The following is a 21,522-nucleotide window of genomic DNA, read 5'->3' on the forward strand; positions in this document are numbered from 1 at the left end:
GGAAATGTTACCGTTCATCTCAATCACAATCACAATAACCTTTATTGGCATTAGATGTTACCGTTCATCTGAATGTTGCATTAAAATAATTATTAGGGCTAAAAATATTTCTGCCATTATCTGGCGCTTGTTTATTTTGGTGTTGACTTAGTCAAGAGTTAAATTATTCCTAGGGATTGTCTGGGTGGAAGTACCAGATGTCCAACCTAAAATAGGTTCTTACACACACAAGCAGTTTAGCTCAGAGTGCCTGATAATAACGTATTCAAACTAGAGAGCACCAACAAACCATAATCAGCACAGCTCTGGATGATTCTGGGATATGATTAGTTTTGCACATTCTGAGTCTAACAGCAACCATCTAACATGAAATGTGTGTGTGTGTGAGAAATGTATGTGTGTGTGAGAAACTGTGTAATGGTAAATGAGCATCTTTAACCTAGATTTTTGCTCTTGTGATTTTGGTGGAAAAGTACTAAATGATAGAAGTGAGGTATATGTATATATGGGGTGACTGTGGTCTCCTGTTGGCAAATATTTTAATTGAAATTTTCCAGTGAAATGTATAATCTGCCTAAGGGATGTCAATTACTTTGCTGTGAAAGATACAGCCCTTTGGAAGTTGTCAGTCATGTCTTCTATGAGAGAAGGTTTTCAGAATTGTTGTCCCTGTATTTATCAAGTGCAGATACAGGAAACTTGAATTAAACACTGACTTGACTGATCATACAATTCATTTTTAGTGTCTGCAATGCTTGCATTTTAAAGACCCACAAAATTGTTGATGTTCAGTTCAAAATGCCGTTTCCTTCAGCAAAATTATCTACAGTTTCCTCATGAATTGTAACAGACTTAATGGGGGGAAAAACCTTGAAAATTGTATTCAAAATCAATTATGATCATTGACAGTATAGAAAATATCACTTCACTGCAGTTGTTGGGTTATATCACCATTCCTAAAATTCATTTTTTAAAGGGGGAAATCCATGAAAATGTGTCATTGAAAACAAGCTATCTCCTCTTTATTGGTTAGTGAATTGCCTCTTAACCCTCTTTTTCTTCTGTCTCTTTCGCTTCTCCAGATTGTGTTAACAGATGCAACATTTAAAACAATCATGGTCTTTATAAATAGGCAAATTTTAACTTTTGCACTATGTGTATCTTGTTTGTATATTCATTAATATTCATTTCTCTTGCTCAGATTTTTATAGTATCCCTTCCCAAAGTTTATACACATGGAATACAGCTCATGTGAAAGCACTGATGTAATATGCATGGCAATTTTGTTTTCCCTGACCTGGATAGCCCAATGCTGTCAGATCTCAGAAGCTAAGTAGGGTCTACCTGGTTAGTATCTGGATGGGACGCCACCAAGGAATAGCAGGGTTACTAAACAGAGACAGGCAACCACTTCTGAATATCTCCTGCTTTGAAAACCCTACAGGATCGCTGTAAGTCTAAAGTCCTTCATCAAAAGTAGTTTTCGTATTGAAAACAGCTGCAAATATACCAAACAAAGTATACCAAGCAAAGAGAGCAAAAGAACGTAACTTTCAGAGACACAGCCAGTGCGGTTGTCTCATCGCCATCTTGAAGCCTCATCTCTGTTAGTCAGCTGTGACTTGATGGCAAAAAAAATTGTTTAGGACTTCAAACTTAATAATAGCGATACCTGGCTGAAGAAATGAGCTGTGACTCAGAAAAGCTCATTCCCTGCCCGAAATTTTGTTAGTTTTTAAGGTGCTACTAGACTTTTTGCTTATTCCTAATAAGTTGTTCTTCTGTAATTAACTTCCTTTTTACCAGTCTATTGTTGGGCCAAAGGCTTACCCATTTCCTAATCCTCCATTTGCAATCATTGTAAGCCACTTAGCATGCATGAAGTGTCTTATTTCAAGTATCTTAATATCAGTAATGTGTTGAGGATTGAACCTGGAAACTTTTGAAGAAAAAGGCTGCACTACTAAGCCATATTCCTAAGAAACGTATGAACTATCAGCTGCAGAATACAGAGAGTAAGAACAGCCTTTGGGATCCTGGCTTTTCAGTTTGTCACTTTAATCTTGTTCACCAAACTTTCTGTCTACTGTATGACCAACCTGCAAAATTTTCATGGCTTGAAAAACCATGAGCGCTTCTGCTCTTGCCAGTGAATCCCCCCCCCCCCGCGCCCCAAAGCTGGGCCATGTATGCAAAACTAAAAGTATGTGTAGATTTATCAGATAATAGACCACAGTTATGGTACATTCAGGGAGCAGGGAGCATGATGGATGTGAGTGAGTGAAGTCTGAAAGGTACATAATTTACAATCCTTATTGAGATACTAGCCTGAAATTTAAATAAATTATTCCAGTCTCTCAAAGGTTGAAAATGGTGCTATCATTCCAACTGAACAGAAGCAAGAACTCTTGGAGGATTTCTTTATTTTATTGTCCTTAAGTCATTTGCATTCCTCCTTTTTGTCTCATTGGCCCACAAGGAGTCAAACAATTAGAAGACAATAAAGGTCAACTTTTTAAAAGGGAGTGTGTGCGTATCTGTGTATTAGAAACGCATTAGAAACAAACAAGATTTCCTAAGGGTGAGGAGACTGTGGAATACTCTGCTCTGTATAATGCTTACCTCATCCATTTAAGCCCCAGTTCATGGTGAAATATGAATGTTGCCGCGCAGGAGGCTGGAACTGGGACACGACTGTAAGGGTTGTAGCAAAGGGGGATGGAAGGCTAGAAAGAGTAACTAACAAGCAATTGCCATCACTCCTGCTTATCTGTTGATACCAGTGGACGTGCTTGAGCACGTTGAATCTTAGAGCCCTTGTTAATTTACTTCATTTTACAATTTGTCTTTCTTGCTGAGATTAAAGGCAGGTGAAAGAATCACAATCAGAAATTCGTTACTGCTTTCAAGTGTGCGCATTCTATTTCATCTCCTGCATTTGGTGAGATTCACAAAATTGTTTGTATAGTCAGAAATATTATGAAGTTTATGATATGCGCTTCTGCGTTACAATTGGTTGTTTTCCTGGTACATATATCCTGATAGCTGGGGAAAATCAAATTTATGCCGGGCCCCCTGTCATGCCCTGCTGTATTGGAGTGTCATGCATTGTTTTAAATGATGTCGCGTAACAAGGCAATCATCTTTTTGCTTATTACCGTTTCTATTCAACATAATTAATTTCTAGTAAGTTAACAAGAAAAAACTCTAATGAATCACAGAATCTTTAGCTTATTCTTCATAATTACTTTTCTTTGACAGTTAATACCCGTAAATCTAATTGCACAATATTAATGGTAACATAAATAATTAGTCATACTAGAATGCAAAGCAGATTTGTTCTTCACCTCCTTCATAAACTTGTGTGTCAAAAGCTATTTATAAAATTATGCTAGCCAAATACATTTTTCTTAATAGTTTCTTCTTTTTAATTAGAACGACTACATTGTTTTTAGTCCATGTGCCACGTTACTTTCCATGCAGCCGCGCTATAGTCACGTAAAATTGGTTACTTTGAAATATTTTATTTGTTTAGTAGTGTCATATCTCGTGAATAATTATTGAATATTTTTATTTATTTAAATTTGCAAGATATGCCATTTAAATGTTTCCAGCAAGATTGTAGCAGTTGAGAAGCAAGAAGTATAAAAAATATCTTCTCAGATTAAAATTATTCTGTGACCTACCCAAAAATATCTTCTCAAATTAAAATTATTCTGTGGCCTACCCAACTTAACTCCGAAAAAGAGGTGTTTCTGAGAAATGGTGGTTTGGCCATTACAGGGCAGCAATGGAGAACATGTTCTCTTGCATAGATTTTATGGAGAGAAGAGGTCATTGTCTAGGGCAGGGGTAGGGAACCTTTAACACTCAAAGAGCCATTTGGACCCGTTTTCCACAGGAAAAAAAAACACTTGGAGCCGCAAATAATTTTTGACATTTAAAATAAAGATAACACTACATATATATAGGGTTTTTTAACCTTTTACTCCGCTCATTCTGAGAAGCGCATGGATGCGCCCGCCCTGCTGCCTGCAGGGTGGGCAAGGATGAAGCCGGCGGCTCGGCCTCGCCGGCCGCCGGGAAAGCACCCGCCCCGCTCCAACGGGGCAGGTGAGAGGGGAAGCCCACAGCCTGGCCCAGCCAACCGTGGGCAGTTGGTGTGCCCGCCCTGCTGCCTGCAGGGCGGGCAAGGATGGGGCCGGCGGCTCGGCTCGTGGAGCCACAGTGCAAGGGCAGAAGAGCCGCATGCGGCTCTCGAGCCGCAGGTTCCCTACCCCTGGTCTAGGGGACAGCTGGAGAATCAGTAAAATGGACTCCAGTGACCATATCCCAGGAAGCTACAATGTTGTGAACCCCCCCCCCCCCACACACATACACACACATTTAAACCTCATTTGATAAGGCTTAAACCAGGAAAAGAGGTCTTGACCTTCCTAAGTGGGAGGCTGTTCCTGAAATTGAGATATCAAAATACACTAATAAAACAATGCATTGATGCTTCAGCTCCTGATCTGTAATTTTTCTATTTGGACTCAACCTACTGTGTAGTACTGTGGTGGCGAACCTATGGCACTCCCAATGTTCATGGACTACAAATCCCATCATCCCTGCCAGCATCATGCTAGCAGGGGCTGATGGGATTTGTAGTCCATGAACATCGGGAGTGCCATAGGTTCGCCACCACTGGTGTAGTGGATGACTATGATCATTATGAGTTGGCATGTCACATAGGTGTCAAACTCGCAGCCCTTCAGAATTTATGGACTACAGTTCCCATCATCCCCTGTTAGCATGATGCTGGCAGGGGATGATGGGAACTGTAGTCTATAACATCTGGAGGGCCACGAGTTTGACACCTGTGCACAATGTTTCTGATAGGTACACTATGCACTTTTTTCACATCCTCTGGTATTGTTGGGCTGTTGGGAACTAGAGGTGCAGATGTAGCCTCTGTACTCATTTGGACGCACCAATTTACGGCACAGATTTTTCTGCTGAGGGAGGAGGGATTGTGAGTAAATTTGCATTGCTGTTTGCACATGTGCGCTCAGGCTGCATAGAAATTAGCTCAGTTAATATGAGCTTCTATCTCACTCTTTGTAGTTAGGCATTCTGATTTATCACTGAGACGAAGAATCACTTGCATTGCCCAGGAATATCTTGTAAGGAATTTTGTCTGCATTTATTGGATATGGAGAAAAGTTAGAAAAGTTAGACAAAAGCTTGCAGTTTCTATTCTATTAACTAGCTGTCTGTAAGACCATTTTTAAAAAAGGTTGACATACCGTATAGACTCACATATAAGTCAATCCGCATATAAGTCAAGGCACCTAATTTTGCCTTGAAGAACTGGGAAACCTTATTGACTCGCATATAAGTCGAGGGTGGGAAAGGTCCATGGGGAGGTGGAGCGCTGAGCAGGCAAAGGAGCCGTAGTTGGGGGAAGGAGCGCCCCAGAAGCCTTTGGGAGGCTTTTTAAGGAGGGGCGAGGTGGGTCTGGGGCGAGGGAATAAGCTAGGGGCTGTGGAGGGTGAACAGGATGGGATGTGGTGGAGGAAAAGGCAGAGGAGAACGAGGCACAGAAAGCGGCTGAAAGGGGGCGACAGAGAAGAAGGCAGGAGACAGCGAAGCAGAGATTATGCCTAATAAAGGTTTTGGATTTGGATTTGGAGAGAAAGCAGTCACTAACTCACCCTTTTTTCCCTTTCCCCCAGCAGGATGTAAGACTTGGTTTCAGAGAAGCTGCCTGTTGGGCAGCCTGTCTCTATGGTTTTCTTAAAAGGGCAATGCTCCAACGGTTGCTTAAGCAATCTTTGGAGCTTTGCCCTTTTAAGAAAACCATAGATACAGGCTGCCCAACAGGCAGCTTCTCTGAAACCAAGCCTGAGTTTACCGGGAAAGGAACGGGAGGGTGAGTTAGTGAGGGGACCTGCCAGCCGGCAGGAGAGAGCAAAGCAGAAAACTAAGCACAGAAAGTGGGTGAAAGAGGGGTGGCAGAGAAGAAGGCAGGACAGAGCAAAGACAGGACAGGGGGAACACCACACAAGAATTACTGGTGAGTGGGACCCGTGTATAAGTCAAGGGGGGCATTTTTCAGCCTTATGCGCAAGTATATACGGTACTTTTTTGGGGGGATAATTGAAATGTTTACTGAAAGGATTTGGTATACTCAGTCACATGGGCATTTTGAGTGTAAACACAACTCTCTAATAACTGCATATTCTTGCAAAAATTATGCCCATCTTTAAAATTATGAACATTCTTAATTGTAGGAATGAGCCATAGTTTACAGAATACTACAAACTGTAATTATTGACCAAAATGTTGTTTCTTAATAGGATTTTTTTTCATCTTTCAGTTTTGTCATAATCTATGGAAGACTGTCATACCAGTCTTGAATATCTGCATATCAGAGCCTGGAATACTGTAACTTTCCTTATATAGAATATTGGAGAAATTCATTTGGATGCTTCATCTCAACATATTCATTTCTTGCAAGCAATATAAAGCCCTGAGCTGAGCCTTTACAAGCTTCCTACTTTTTGCCTTGCGGAAGGAGTTCGGGCGATGCTGTGTTGTCCATATAAGCAATGGTGGGATTCAAATAATTTGACAACCGGTTCCAAAAAGACTCAGTAGTGGAATTACAACTAGTTCTCCAAACTAGACAAAACATTCGCTACCGGTTCTGCCGAACTGGTGCGAATAGGCTGAATCCCACCACTGCATATAAGCCATGGCCAAGTATAAGTGTAAAGTTTTATTGCTGTTCCTTTTGGGGAATTTTTTTCCAGAAATTGTCATTTGGATATGCAGGTGTCTGCATGGCAGAAAACTGAGCCAATAAGCTCTTTGTTCTGGGTAGTTTTCATATGAAAGACTTTGTTCTTAGCATTAATGTGGAGGTGATGGCTGTATGAGTGTTACTGTTCTGTGGGTGCAGACAAGATAATTTATTTTGATGCTATAGGAAATGTAAAAAAAATTATTTCCCTGGGTTACATACACCCTGTGGTCATCTTCTGATCCCAGGGATGACTTTTTCCGTCTGAATTAGTGCTGTGGCTATCAACATAGGCAGATTTCAGAGAAAACGTCTTCTTCCCCTCCTTTAATCTTGATGTACTCTTGCAACCAGTTGGGCATATACGCACACGCACCAGTATACAGCTGCTGTTAAAAATGCCCGTACCTGATTAATCATAAAGTAAGTTTACCTTTTAAAGAGTTGTAGTAGGTTGTGAAAACCTGGCCCAATCTTTTCCCCCCTTCTGATACTGTTTTGCTTATATCCTGAAATTTATATTGGTATAATTGCTGTGCGAGGAAAATAGCTGGAAAACTTCTCATGATCATTACTCCCAATGCCTTTTTTAAAAACAGCCCTGCCACTGAAATTAAGATGAAATGGTACTCCTGTCTATTAAAAGTTACATTTTTATTAAAATTACTATTTTGCTATAAACTCATTTATGGAAACTAGTTGTGAAGTACAAGGAAATCATTCATTACATTTTGTTGTCCCTTTGGGTTGACTGGGCCTGGTTTGTGATGTTGTTAACACCTAGTTTCGTCTAACATTAACAGTAGGTCCTAATAATCTAATGTATAACTGTTGCAATAGTAACAAAACAGGCAGAGAAAAAATAATGATGGGTGTGTTCAGCGCTGAAATACTGAAATACCATCATAAAGCACGAAGTCTGCCTGAGGAGTCTTTGCAGTAGAATCTCTGACAATCTTTATTGCCTTGTCCTGTTCTAATTCTAAATATCTGGAAAGATTTCACACGTCATGGACACTGTTCAAATCGCCTGATTTTTGGCACAAGAGTACAAAAGGTACTTGAGTGTAATGTCCAATGGAATCCCCTGCTCATGACAACAGATTTTGATCCACCATAAGTAACATTCAGGCTGCTTGAACGGGCTCCTGGTTTGGTATTTTTCTGTTGCAATGCAGTATGAAGGCAATTTCTGTTCCTCAAAATATAAGGTGAATGCTGAAAACACTTTGTTTGGCTGAATAGTATTGATAAGGTTAGCACAGTGATGATATTTCCATACTCTTCCCGCCTGGTAAAAGGTTTAGTCATTGTTCATGTTTTTATGTCTTTCTCTTAAGCCACTGTTCAAGCAACTCCCAGTACTAGCCAGTGGGAAATATTAAATTTGCATGGTTTTCATTGGATTAAATGAAAATGAAGAATGTTTATGGATTGCCTTACATAGGACTTCTTTCTCAATTCTTCTGTGTAGAGATAGCAGTGTTGGAGCATTGTTCTCTGCTTTATTGCAGCCCTGAAGGGATTGAGTGGTATGGTGATGGTCCTCTCCATTGATTCTTCTTACATAGACATGTGCATAATGCGGTTGATTTCTCTGTGTATCATATTTTGTGAAATATGATTTTCATCTTAAAAAAAGAGGATGGCTGGATGGATGGATGGTCAGTCAGTTTGCAGGAAATTTTGACCCAAGGACCCTAGAATACAATAGAACGATGTAGTCTAATATTTAACAGATCTCAGAAGTGTGTGCTAGCATCTGTAATTCACCCAAGCATAGATTTGAACATTTAGTTGATACAGAAATGTGTTTTTAATTTTATCTATCTCTTTCTTTCTAGTCTGCTGCCGAACAGGCCAAAGCTAGATTACAGCTGGTCCTTGAAGCTGCTGGTAAGTAAAGATACGTCAAGAAAGCAAAGGAAGAAATTATGGGTTGTTTTGCCTTCTTTTTTATGATGGAGGAATGGTGTTGGAACAATTGGGTGCAAGAGTGTATTGCAGTCAATTTCACTTGATTTTTATAGGACACCTTCTGATGCGATATAGTTCTATCTAGGTTTTCTTCCAGAAAAGATGCTAGGCTGGTCTTTTCAAACAGGTATTTAACAGATGACTAATCTGGTTTTATTATGCTGAGGAAAAGAGTAGTAATTTTTATTTATTTATTTATTTATTTATTTATTTATTTATTTATTTATTTATTGAATTTGTAGACCGCCCCATCCCCAAGGGGCTCTGGGCGGTGCACAACAATATTCATTACAATCAATACAATTATTTTACAATTGTTTTAATTCTAGGTTTTTTTAATTGCCTTTTATCTGCTGCTCAAAAGCTTCTATGAGCCACTGTGGTTGGTGGGAAAGGTGGCGTAGCAATATTTAAATCAACTTTGCCCCTGCTTATTGCTACCTGTGCATACTTAAAAAAAATTTTTTGTCTGTACTGGTGGAGGAGCGGTAATTCAGACATACCGGGGCATAAGGGAAAAGCAGAAAAAGGTCCACAGCAGTGCATACTTCTGCTTGCAGTTTGTAAAACGCAGTCCTTTGATGCTCTGATGCTTGTTATGACAGCAATAAAACTGTAATAGAAGAGCTGCATTTTAAATGTAGAAATGAAAGTCAGCGTAGATATAGTAACTATTTACTCATCTTCATGTAATTCTGGTAGTATATAGTTACACGTGTGTATTAACTAATCTACAGTAGAACATTGGAGAGCTTCAAGGTCTTAATATGACCATCTTAATATCAGAAGGACAACAAAATAAACATTCTGATCGTTCATATTCTAGCATCCTCCCCTGTCCCGTGTAATTTGTCTGTGTTCTTTAGTATTTAAAAAGAACAGTTTTGTTTAACAGTTTAGCATTGGTCCAAATTATGACTTAATTGTATGTATTCAGATATATTTTATATGTATCTTGTGATGAACTATGCAAATGTATGCTTTTAGAGGTAGTTTGAAAGCTTTTGTTTAGAGCAAAACCTTTGCATTACTATAGCCTGCAGATTTTTACATTTTCCAGTGTAGCATCTTATGTCATCGTTTTGAACTTATGCATTGTTCTTCCATTCTTTTAATATGTATTTGACGCATATAATTATAAAGTAGATGTGACAGTGTAGACCTTGAAAAGCACAATTTGTTTATACTGCTCTGAGCTGTCACACCTCATTTTTTAATTTAACACCAGGAAAACGTATTAAAGCTACTATGAGTTTTATGTCAGTGTGATCAGCAGCCTGTACATTTCAAGGCATATTGAGGTTTTTATGGCACTTTTTAATTTAAGAAAACTTAAACTTGAAGTTAAACTTAGAGGTCCAGATTGCTTATCAATGAATTATGGGATTGGAAAATACATTAGTTATTCATAAAGTCTAAAATCCCGTTTCATTTCAATGTTGAAGAGGAAAGACACACACTGGATGTGGATTACAGTTGTACAATTAAGTTATGTTTAGCAATGGCAAACCATGGAACTTCACTTGCTTGCACAATCCTTGTCTCTCCCTGCCCCCTCTCCCCTGGTGTATAGCAAAATTTCATTATTTCTAAGTTTGGGATAGGATAGGATCCCATCTAAATTCTGTGCACAGAAGCGCTAATTATCTGCCTCCTATCACAGCTGAGAATGGCCCCTGAAATGTTGCAGGATGAGAATCCCCAGGAGTAGCATATGGGCTGGGAGGAGTTGTATGGCTACCACAGTTGATGGGGAACCAAAGAAAATTGTTTTTCCCATTGTGTGTGGGGATCTTCTCCACAGGAGCCAACCTGCAATGTACAGTCACGTGTCATCTACAGTTGCCAGTTGTGGTTTGGTGTTGTACTCCAGAATAGGATTTTAAAAAATAGAACAAACCACTGTTTGGAATCCTGGTTGTGTGTACAAGGGAGTGGATTGCAAAGCCTTGTTTTATAGTTTGGTGCAGTAGCGGTCTGTGGTTTTCCACAAACCTGTGGATCAGGTTAAAGGGCAGCAGGGATCACAGCAATGAGCTGCTAGGTTCCTCAAGACTTGGGGTGCTGTGTGGTTTCCGGGCTGTATGGCCATGTTCTAGCAGCATTTTCTCCTGACATTTCGCCTGCATCTGTGGCTTGCATCTTCAGAGGATCCTCTGAAGATGCCAGCCACAGATGCAGGTGAAACGTCAGGAGAGAATGCTGCTAGAACACAGCCCGGAAACCACACAGTACCCCAGTGATTCCGGCCGTGAAAGCCTTCGACAACACATCCTCAAGACTTGTTCGTGTGGTGGCAATCTGTGGTTTGAATGTCTCATTCAAGCTCATGTATGTTTCGTAACAGCTTTGGAAATATTTGGAAAAATGTGGAACTTTGGATTATGTTCTCTGTGATTCATATTCTGGAAAAAATGAAAGCTTTTTTGTACATCTAGTCAGCATTCCCCCCCTCCACCCAACAGTTAAATCAAACCATTGCGTTATATGCACACAAAAACACTCTCGTTATTAAATGCAAGTTTTCTTTATTTAGCATTTTAATACTGAGGCATTGTGGTAAGATGCAAGTCTAGAGTATATTTTCTGTCCCTATTCTACATTGAGATTTTCACTTTGCTCAACAAGAAATCTCTCTGTCAGAGAACAGTTCAGTTTCAAAGTACAGACCAATATTTGTAGGGTTTGTTTAAAAGAGTTCTTTTGTAGAAGTTCTAAGTATATTTCAAATCACAGCATGTTCCTGGTGTATTTATTATACCATGGTGCTTTCAGGTAATCTTTTAGAACAGTAGTTGCCAACCTGGGGTAGCCGTACCCCCAGTGGTGCACACCAGAATGTTTGGGGGTTTGGGGAAAAAAATACGCAATTGGTTTGCTAATATGAGGATTCCGTTTTTGGGGAATGGGTTGTCAGTGAGTACGATAGTGAAAAAAGGTTGTGAACCGCTGCAGAGTTACTTAATTAGCTAATACGAAATTTGCATAAAATATTCTTTTTAAGAACCTCAACTACTAACTGGTGCTTTGAGTAATGCAGGCCTAGTTTATACTGCTCGAACGTTGGACATAGATTTCATGTTAATGACAGACTGTAGCTCTGTTTACACAGCTAGGGCAAATCACTAAAGCCACTTAAGTAGTTTTAATGAGTTGTTTAAGGAAACTAATTTTGTGCTCATAAAAACTGCCACTCAGCGAGGATTATTACTATCAGCTATAAATTTATATTTTGAGTGATTTTATTTACTTATCCCTCTCAGTAGTCAGTTAGAAGAAAGCAGTTTTAGCACAGCCTAAAAATATCACAGCTACACACCACGCTTGAGCAGATGTTAAGCAGGCAGTCGCTGAATGTTAATTTTGAGAGGGTGGCACGTTTAAGCCTATCTGAAGTATGTTGCATGTGGGCTTTCCGGGCTTAGTTACAATGCTGGGTCTCTTGGGAGAATTTTAAAGCTAAACCGCTTTCTTTTTGTCACTCTATATGGACTCTCTCAAGTCAGTATAAAGCAGATCATCCCTAGGCTAAAGCTCTTCAGCTTTTGTTATTGGGCTCTGTAGACCTGTAATTAGGCCTCCTGGTAAGCCTTGCAGCCCAGTTAATGGTCATATGGAGTTTCTCTGAGGCAGACTGGCTTTGTATAAATCCTTCATTGGAATATGTTTATGGGTCACTTCCTACCAGGCCCGTGTTTTGTCCTTGTGCCCTATGGGCTGACAAGGAACAGGTTCCCTTGACCATGGATGGCTCAGTTTGCTACTCACAAGCTCCCTGGCTAATCCCTAGTGTAAACAGAGGATTTAGTAGCGCTTCTGTCACTTACAGTTGCCAAACCACTTGGGTGTCTGTGATTTCTTCCTCAGAATTCATTATTGAATGACAGAGGACCATAAAAGGTTTCATGCCTGCTTGTACATTAAATATATCCTGCTTCTCCAAATACTTTCAAGGGGGAAAAAAATCAGGGTTTTGCATAGCCGGTCTTCATAAGCAATACTGATTGTTATTAAATTGGAAGCGTTTACATATTTTTTGGTTAATTCGTGCCATAACCGAATTTCAGAAATCTGCTTTTAAAAAAACTTAACTAGATGTGAACACTGGTGAATAATTAATGTCTACTATACATATAAAAAACGTAGCTAAAATCTGCCACACGGGTAAGTTTCTCTTTTTCTGCTTATAAAGACAATTACAAAAGTTGATTGATGTGTGCGTTCAAAGGTCCTGAGTTGAAATGGTTTTCTGATCTGATGTGGAATCTGCATTTCAAATCGTTTCTAAAAGAGCATGCAAAATACTGTATTTTAAAGGCAGAATTGTTGATAGTTTAAAGCAAACTTCAGAACAGAGATGTTAATATGACATTACCAATATGTGGTAGAAAACTGACAGAGGAATAATGAACATTTTTGCGTTTAATGGAGCTGTTTGACAGCTAATCTGGATGTTTAGCTGTTTAACTCATTATCTTGCGATTATGCGGCCAGTATGTTCCCGTTAATTCTTTATCATAATTTTTTTTAAAGTCCCGCAACTGTGTTTGATAGGGGAAAAAAGCAAATATATTAGTGTTAGCTGTTACAAATATAGCAGGACACTTCTTGTGTGACTGAATCCATTCTTTCAGAGAATATTTCTTACAAATGACATCTCTTTATTTGTTCAGCCTTACTTAATAAGTGGCCTGCAGTCTGTGATTCCAAAAAGGTCTATGACAGATGTGGCTGAGAGGACCACATACGTAGACTGTATGATTTTAGCCTGGTGGAACTAATAGGATCACTCATTACTTTATAGATTTTTTGGTTATTTTTTTTCTTGAATGAAAATGGCCTAGTTAAATAGGGTAGCCTTTTTCTTCTGGCTTTCAGTGCCTATGCAAAGCTACTTGTAGGGCAGGTGGCACCGAACCGGGAAAGAGTACAAATTGGAAATGGTGTTATTTAAATAAGAATGCAGTGGAACATTTTAGATTTTGAGGTTTTGTGAGACAACTTTAGTTTTAGATTAAAATAAAATCAAACATGCATGCGCAGGAGCTGTGATATATTTTGGAAGTAATTCGGAATAGATTTTAGCAACTGGTGGTATGCTGTTTGCAAAAACCAGTTGTGACATTGGCCAGAACCCAAAGGACTACATGTGATATTCCATATATATAGTCTTCATGAACAGCCTTTTCTGAACTTCTGGAAATGAACAGTGTCTGCATAGAAACATGCAAGGAATTGTTTGGTTCTGGCCATCATCTTATTATAAAGCTGATATGATCAAGTAAAAAACATTGTGTTCTAACGTGTGACTTTTTTTCTGTTTAAAAATACAAGAACATAGAAAACCAATAACAAGCTGAGAAAGGATTATTTTAAACACTGAACGTTCAATAGTTTATTTAATACGTTAATCAACTAAAGAGGTAGTTGATTAATTGGTGTAGTGTATCACATTTGAATTGATAGAAATGAACATTTAAAAATTTCATCGTATTTGCACTTTATTCTTGGTACAATTTGGCTCCAGTGTTGTTAATGTAACAGAGGAAGAAAAAGAAAATAGAACAGTCAGTGTGCCTGCTAAGAAGGAACTTGTTTGTTAAACTTAGCTTATACTGGTACATCTGTTGAAATATAACTAATACACAAATTCATTGAAATTTAATCAGTTACCAGTTTTTTGAACATTCCTAACCAGGAATTCAGTTGATATAACGAAGAGATCTATAAACTCAGGTATCTTGTACTCCATTGGGATTTGAAATTATTGTACTGCTGTTACTGATTTTTACAGATTTGTTGTTTTTACTCACTATGCACCATAATGAAATAAAAATGTATTAAACAATGATTTTTAAAAACTCCCTATTTTGGGGCAGTGACCAAATAAAGCCATAACTTAACTTGAGTACTTGGAGGGAGGGAGGGAAGGAAGGAAGGAAGGAAGGAAGGAAGGAAGGAAGGAAGGAAGGAAGGAAGGAAGGAAGGAAGGAAGGAAGGAAGGAAGGAAGGAAGGAAGGAAGGAAGGAAGGAAGGAAGGAAGGAAGGAAGGAAGGAAGGAAGGAAGGAAGGAAGGAAGGAAGGAAGCTTAAAATGCCAAGGATGGAGACTGGTACAAAAGCCCTTGTGGTAACTGTGTGTTCAGGCTGTGCTCCGTTTCTGGCTTTAAAATAAGTGGGTATTTGGAGGTTGGAAGAGAAATGGAATCAGCAATTAGTTAATCTCTGTTTACCCATTCCTACCTTTTGTATGTGACTCATTACTCTCCTCCCTCTGCGTGAATCGGAAAGAAAATACAACTTCCTCAAGGTCAGTTTATTGTATCTATTGTTCCAAATATCTCACCAAGTGCTCTTTCAGACTATAGTAGTCCGCACTTTCTTTTCCCCTGGCATTCTTAATGTTAGGAGCTAGGACTAGTATTTCCTACACTTTTGCGGCCTGTGTAGCCAAAGGAGCCTATACATTTAATAGGAATTTCATGGCTTCTTGCTTTGATCCAAGATAGAGTTTGCATAGTGTAGCCTTCATCTTGGATCAAACCAGGAAATCTGGAAATTCCTTTTAAATGCTATAAAATGCCACCTTGTGATAAGACAGCCAGGACCCTGTGGTAAATTGCCATACTCTTTCACCATGATTCCCAAAACTGCCGTACCTTTTCATCATGATCCCCAAAAATCTGTACCCCAAAAATCTTGTTCAAATGACACAGACCTGCCTTTTTAAAAATAATACTGTCTTCCTCATCAGGATAACTTCATCTCCAGCCCCCTTAGCCTCCCCCCAAGACATAATGCAAGTAATTGGAAACATAGTTCCCACCACCAGTGAAAAAGGGTCTGGATTTGGAGAATACTTCTCAGCCTGGCATTTTAGGTTCAGTTTCACATTGTCCTTCCATCACCACAACTCTCAACAATACTCATGCTTCAGGATGAGGCTACATAGGCAACTTTCTCTCTTTCTCTACCACCAAAGGTCAAGGTCACCCAGTAGGCTTCATGTGCAAGAGTGGGGAAACTTCCAGTTCACCAGATTACAGTCTGGTGCTCAAATGGAGTGGGGAATCAAACCCAGTTCTCCAGATTAGAGTCCACTTCAAATGGAGCACCTCCCATTCCAGGTCTCTAGCAACCTGGTTCCTCCATGTTCACACTCCAACTCTTCTGCTTGTTTTCCCTCCCTCTCCCCAGCAGTGTCCCCCCCTTCCTTCTCCCTTGCACTCCCAATAAGGAATGCTAGGGAGGAAAGAATCAGTTTTGGGGAGTGGGATGTAATGAGACAGGGTAGAGGATGCAGGAGGGGACTTTGAAACTTAGTTGAATTAGACCAGGAGGAATGCTGCTTCTCTCCCTCTCCTTTTACCCCTAAACGTCACCCCAGGCACCCCTCTGTGTATACACAGATTTAGACTCCCAGATCAGGGGTTGGAGGTACACATGCAAAGGGCAAACAGATAACTGAATTTAGCTAAGTTGTTCCTCATTAAATAAAGATGGACGTGTTACCAATCAGTCTGGGTTGTGCTGCTAAAATAAATTTGTTTCCTCAGATTGCAGTTTGAGAAATGTTCCAAGCCAGATTATTTTTTTAATTAATCAAGGGAAAAGGCCACTGCTTGGTAGACAAGAGAGAAGGATCCAAAGGTTTCCTTCTGTTAAGTGAAGAATCTCCTCTTTCGTCTAGTGGTAGATTCTTCACATAGAGGAATGAAAATATATCAAATCTAGTGAGTATTATACTAATCTTAGTCCCTAATGTTATATGTGTACTATCTGGATGAGGAAAAATACCTTAATTACAGAAATGTTTTAAATATCTCTACATTGCATGAAACAAAGTTCCCAAATAAGTATCAATAATTTCAAGCAAGAATTCACGGTTGAATATAACTGGCCAAATAAGGACCCTGGAACAGTATCTTCATCCTCCTAGTTACCAACATCATGGCCAAAGAAGTGTATGGAAGACTGGCATTTGAGCAGCAAGACTTGACAACAGGGTATTTGGGTGATGGGGAACTTTAAGTGTTTCTAGCACCTCCCATTCCCTTTTCATCGAGTGAAATCTAATAGCAAATAAAACTATTTGCTGATTAATGCTTGAGAATTGGTGTCCATCATTTATCATAGGGAGTGTATATCTAGAGTAAGGGCTTGCATATTGGAGTAAGGGCTTCTATATTGTACTTTTGAAAGTGTTCACCTGGTGGAGAAACTAAACCTGCCCTTTGTGACCTTTGTATCTAGACTGAGAAGCATGTTTTTGCCTCGCCTCTTTGGATCACAGGGCTTAATTAGACATTAAAGGATCCACATGAAGAAGAGGAGGAGGAGGAGTTTGGATTTATACCCTGCTTTTCTCAACTCCAAAGAGTATCAAAGTGACTTACAAACTCCTTCCCTCCCTCTTCCCCACAACAGACATCTTGTGAAGTAGGTGGGGCTGAGAGAGTTCCAAAGGACTGTTAGCTCAGTTAGCTCAAGGTCTCCCAGTAGGCTACATGTGCAAGAATGGGGAAACATCCAGTTCACCAGATTACAGTCTGGTGCTCAAATGGAGTGGGGAATCAAGCCCAGTTCTCCAGATTAGAGGTGAAAGACAAAAGGTGCTGTCCTGTAGGCTTATGATACTGATGGCCCCATCCAAAGGTGGGGCCCCGAATTCACTCGTGGCAGCGGTGCTTGACCATGCCAGCAAATTCGCCCTCCCCGGGACATTTCCCCCAGCGGAGGGACAATTCTGCCATCATGCCATTGCCGCTGCCCTCCCCAGCACTGGGATGCTGTGTGGGGGGCATGCCTAGGGCATCAGCTCCCTCTTGGCCATTGCCAGTGTTACCCTGAGTCTGTCGGTCTCAGACTTATGTCAACAAAAAGTGCCTGGGCCTTGGATTTACACTGCAACGAAGTCCCCATATGGGGACTTCTTGGTTGCTGGGAGGATTGTTGTTTTTTTTAACTGTTCAAGCCTCCCTACGTTGCTGGGAAGCCTCATCGGAGTGATGGGATGGTGCCTCATCAGCACTGTGTCCTGCTGCTGCTGAGTTTTGATGGGGCTGCCAGTCACAAAACTGTTTCACAATAGGCATCTTTTAAATGCTGTCTAAAAACAACAGGCTCACCACAAAGAAGTCCAAACTGACTTACAGTCTGAGGTTCTGGAACTTCAGCCACTCTGTCCTGAATTTAGGGTAACCAGCTCAATTAAAGTGCAGAAGTCAGAAGCAAAATATTATTATGATTATTATGATTATTATGATTATTATGATTATTATGATTATTATTATGATTATTATGATTATTATGATTATTATTAATTCAATTTTTATACCACCTGATCCCCAAAGGGATCCCCAAAGGGATCCCCTAAGGTCTTCTGTTTGGATTCGGTGTTAAGAAAGTACAAAGTTATTTCGCTAATATTAAAGGTTGTTTAAGCTTGGAAAGCTTAATACTAAGAACAATAACAGTAATAATAATTTATTTTCCAACAAACTTTTGACTGATTCCAGAATTGTTCTAGTGGTAATTCTCTAGTTGCGTTAAATGAAAGTGTCTCAGGCTTGTATCATAACTAGTGGGATTTTGCTAATGTTGTAGCATATGGTATACATGATTCTGATGCAAATATGTGCTAATTATGTGCAGCTGAATATCTTGCATGCTTGCCATTGATCTTGAGTCAAAGACAAATTTGCGATTACCTTGCTTTATTTATATCTGTTTGTTTCCAGCAAACTTTGCTGAGAAAATTAATTAGACAGGTTTTTGGCTGCTGAGCTAATACGCAGCAGTGGGGATGGTGTTCACTTTCTAAAAAGGGAATTGCTGCTGCTACCCTATATGAAAGAAACTTTACTTCACTTAAAAATGGATACCCGGTGCCCTCCCCCCTCCCCTTCCTAGAGCTCATTTTATTTTAAGTTAAAATGGGTTTTGGTGCTAGTTTAATATAATCTGTTTCATAATCACTCTGTATTTTTCTGAGGTAGTTCAAGGCTGGAGTTTTCCTTAGAAGTACACTCCACTTAATTCAGTTGGTCTACTCGCAAGTAAGAGATGCAGTATTAGAATGTGCTCCCCTAAATCATGCAATGGCAACTGCTTCATAAATCCCTGAATGCTTATTACCTTTCAGTTTTGATAGCCCCAGGAAGTGATTGTGAAAATGTTTGGCTACATTATTGGAGCGTATTTCTAGAAAGGGTTTTTTAAAATGCACAGTCTGTTTAGAGCACTGTCTTTCTCATGAGCATGCATGATATTTATACATATTCTGTATCTCTTTGGAGTGTGAAAGTGGTTACATTCTCTGTGTTTAAATCTGTTGGAAAGATTGAACAAATAAATATGACCATTAAAAAAGACCTTCTGGCCTTAGCTTTGTGAAATTTTTGAGCAAGAATGCAAAACAGCAGAGATTTTGTTATAAGTTCCTCCTTTTTTATAAAAATAACTAATATTTTCCCCAGCAATTCCACCCCCCACCCCCCAAAAAAAACCTCCTTGAAACATTCTTCTACTGGAATTGAAGGCACCTGTAATACAGTAAATGAGATTTTCTCATGTACTAATTATTATTGAGAATACTACCATGGCTATTTAGCTGAGATTTAATATAGAGAACCCCAGTGTCAAGAAGTCATAATCTGCTTAAATCACTTAAAATTGCCGATGTGATATTGTTATGAATCTTTCTCTCACTATCTCATTGGGAAGAATGTTTCTTTCTTTGGTTTCTGTCAGTGTGGAGACACATGGCAGATTCTTCAAGTCAGTCAAATTACCTTTATTGGCATTTAGATACAAAGAGATATGATAAGCTTATTACATGTAACTCCTCTAACTAATATTTCTGGTTATATTGTTATACTCTACTCCAGCAAGACAATTTGTGGAGGGCTGGGCAGTTTCTTCACACGTAAGATTTATTTGAATCATAACTTCTGTTAAAAATTTGACCACTACTGGCGTTGTGCCCAAATCATTGTCACATAAGAAGAATTTGATTAATTTGTCACTGTTTAGACATATAAGACCCTTTTTAATAAGATTCCACGTGTCATGGGCCATCCCCTGGAGAATGATGACTCTTCAGAGGAAGAGCAGAGCCCAGTAAGCCCGGACCAGGTTGGGAACCAACAAGGGCTGGGCTTGGAGCAGCCAGAGCTCCTGCAGGCTTTACTGGGTGAACAGCAGGTAGGTCAAGACTCAGAGCCAGACATGCCTGGAGAAGCAGGCCATGCATCCAGCCCTGCTCCAACAGTAGAGATGCACCTAGCTCACCTGAGCCCACAAAGGCAGAGATGGAGGGAGCTATTTTATGTTAATGTGCGCCTGCTAGCTCAAAGATGGCACCTACGGCAGCAGGGGGAAGCACGTTACATCCGAAAAAACATAATCTCTCCTCAGTTGCAATTTGTTTGTATCAGCAGATTCTTGATGCCAACAAATGTTAAGTCTTGGTTGTGCGTTTCTTGTGCTGAGTTCCAGATGCTTGGTACGTTGTCTTCCAGGCTCACCAGTTGGTGCCCTGTCTGAGCGGATGATGTTTTTCTCTGCTTTGGTTTTAGAGATGTGTGGGCTTATTGTGTTGGGAGATTTACCAGTTTTACTGGTTACCAGTTACTGGCTACTGGTTACCAGTTTTACTGCTGTTGTGATATGGCAGGGAAGGAAAAGTATCCCCATGTTTTTCCTTGTTTCTGGAATTCAGTCTCCCAGCTCCACACCGGCCAATGCCTAATTTCCAGACCACAAAGATAAGCTGAAATACTTGTTGGTTGACATTCTGCAATTGTCTACATTCTGGACTAGTCTTTGTATAACATAGCCTACTTTTTAAAGGGGGGGGGGGGGATAGATGAGGTCCGAAGATCGTATTTCTGAAGTTTTTTGTATTGCACACATGTTTTATTAAGCATCAGAAACCTCACTTCATTCATATTTTCATATTTCATCTTGTACTCTCTGTACATTACATAGACAGGTGCTTTACGGTAATAACAGATGTTGTTACTCATGATAGAGAAGAGGTGTCTCCAAATTCAGTGTGCCAAGAGAAACTTTCTTTCTTTGAAATGATTACGGAGGATTTAAATATTCCCTTCCTGGTGAAAACAAATTGAGCGTAATTGCATTGAGTGAAGGAATGGAAAGCAGGAGGTGCAGGACATTATTTTCGTGCCTAATTTGCTGGCTAGGGTGTGATGTTCATAATCCACTGTGTGTTATTTATACTTATTCCAAGATTCATTTGTGTGTGGACGGAACTAGTGTTGATGCATGAGGACATGTTCAGCCAGACCAAGTGAAACTTGAAAACTTCAATCCGTCTTCAGTACAGCTTTAAAGTAAATTGGTCTTTGCTGTTACTGCCTTGATATGAACTATATCCCGCTGTGGTTGGCATGAACAGAATGCTCGTTTTGATTCGACAAGTGCCCAAACAAGGCAGTGAATTCATAGCAGGGCATGCGAGTACAGCCAACTCCCAAAGGCTTCCGACGTTTCCAAGACTGTGCCAGCGCCGAGAGTTGGCACAGACAAAAAGACAGCTCAGGAGTGAGGGAATTGAAGGTACAGAGCAGAGAAGGCATCAGACACATGTCCTGAAACCTTGTTTCTTTTGGTATCTTCCTTTCTGTCTTTTTTTTTTACACACACCTCCCTTCAAAAGATTCCTCACTGCAACCCTGGCAGAGGCTGGTTCACACATCTTCTAGCCCACACTGCTGCTGTTTCTCCTAAGAC

General features: G+C 39.8%; 1 protein-coding gene across 1 annotated transcript in view; it reads left to right on the forward strand.

Moving 5' to 3' along the window:
* Positions 1–21,522, forward strand: part of RSRC1 (arginine and serine rich coiled-coil 1) — a 174,940-nt gene that overhangs the window by 65,851 nt on the left and 87,567 nt on the right. The window contains exon 4 of the mRNA XM_048506927.1: positions 8,632–8,683. Coding sequence (XP_048362884.1) covers positions 8,632–8,683 — 52 coding nt within the window. The remainder of the gene's footprint in view (positions 1–8,631; positions 8,684–21,522) is intronic.

The sequence above is a fragment of the Sphaerodactylus townsendi genome, linkage group LG08 (genome assembly GCF_021028975.2).
Source record: "Sphaerodactylus townsendi isolate TG3544 linkage group LG08, MPM_Stown_v2.3, whole genome shotgun sequence".
Classification (NCBI taxonomy): domain Eukaryota; kingdom Metazoa; phylum Chordata; class Lepidosauria; order Squamata; family Sphaerodactylidae; genus Sphaerodactylus; species Sphaerodactylus townsendi.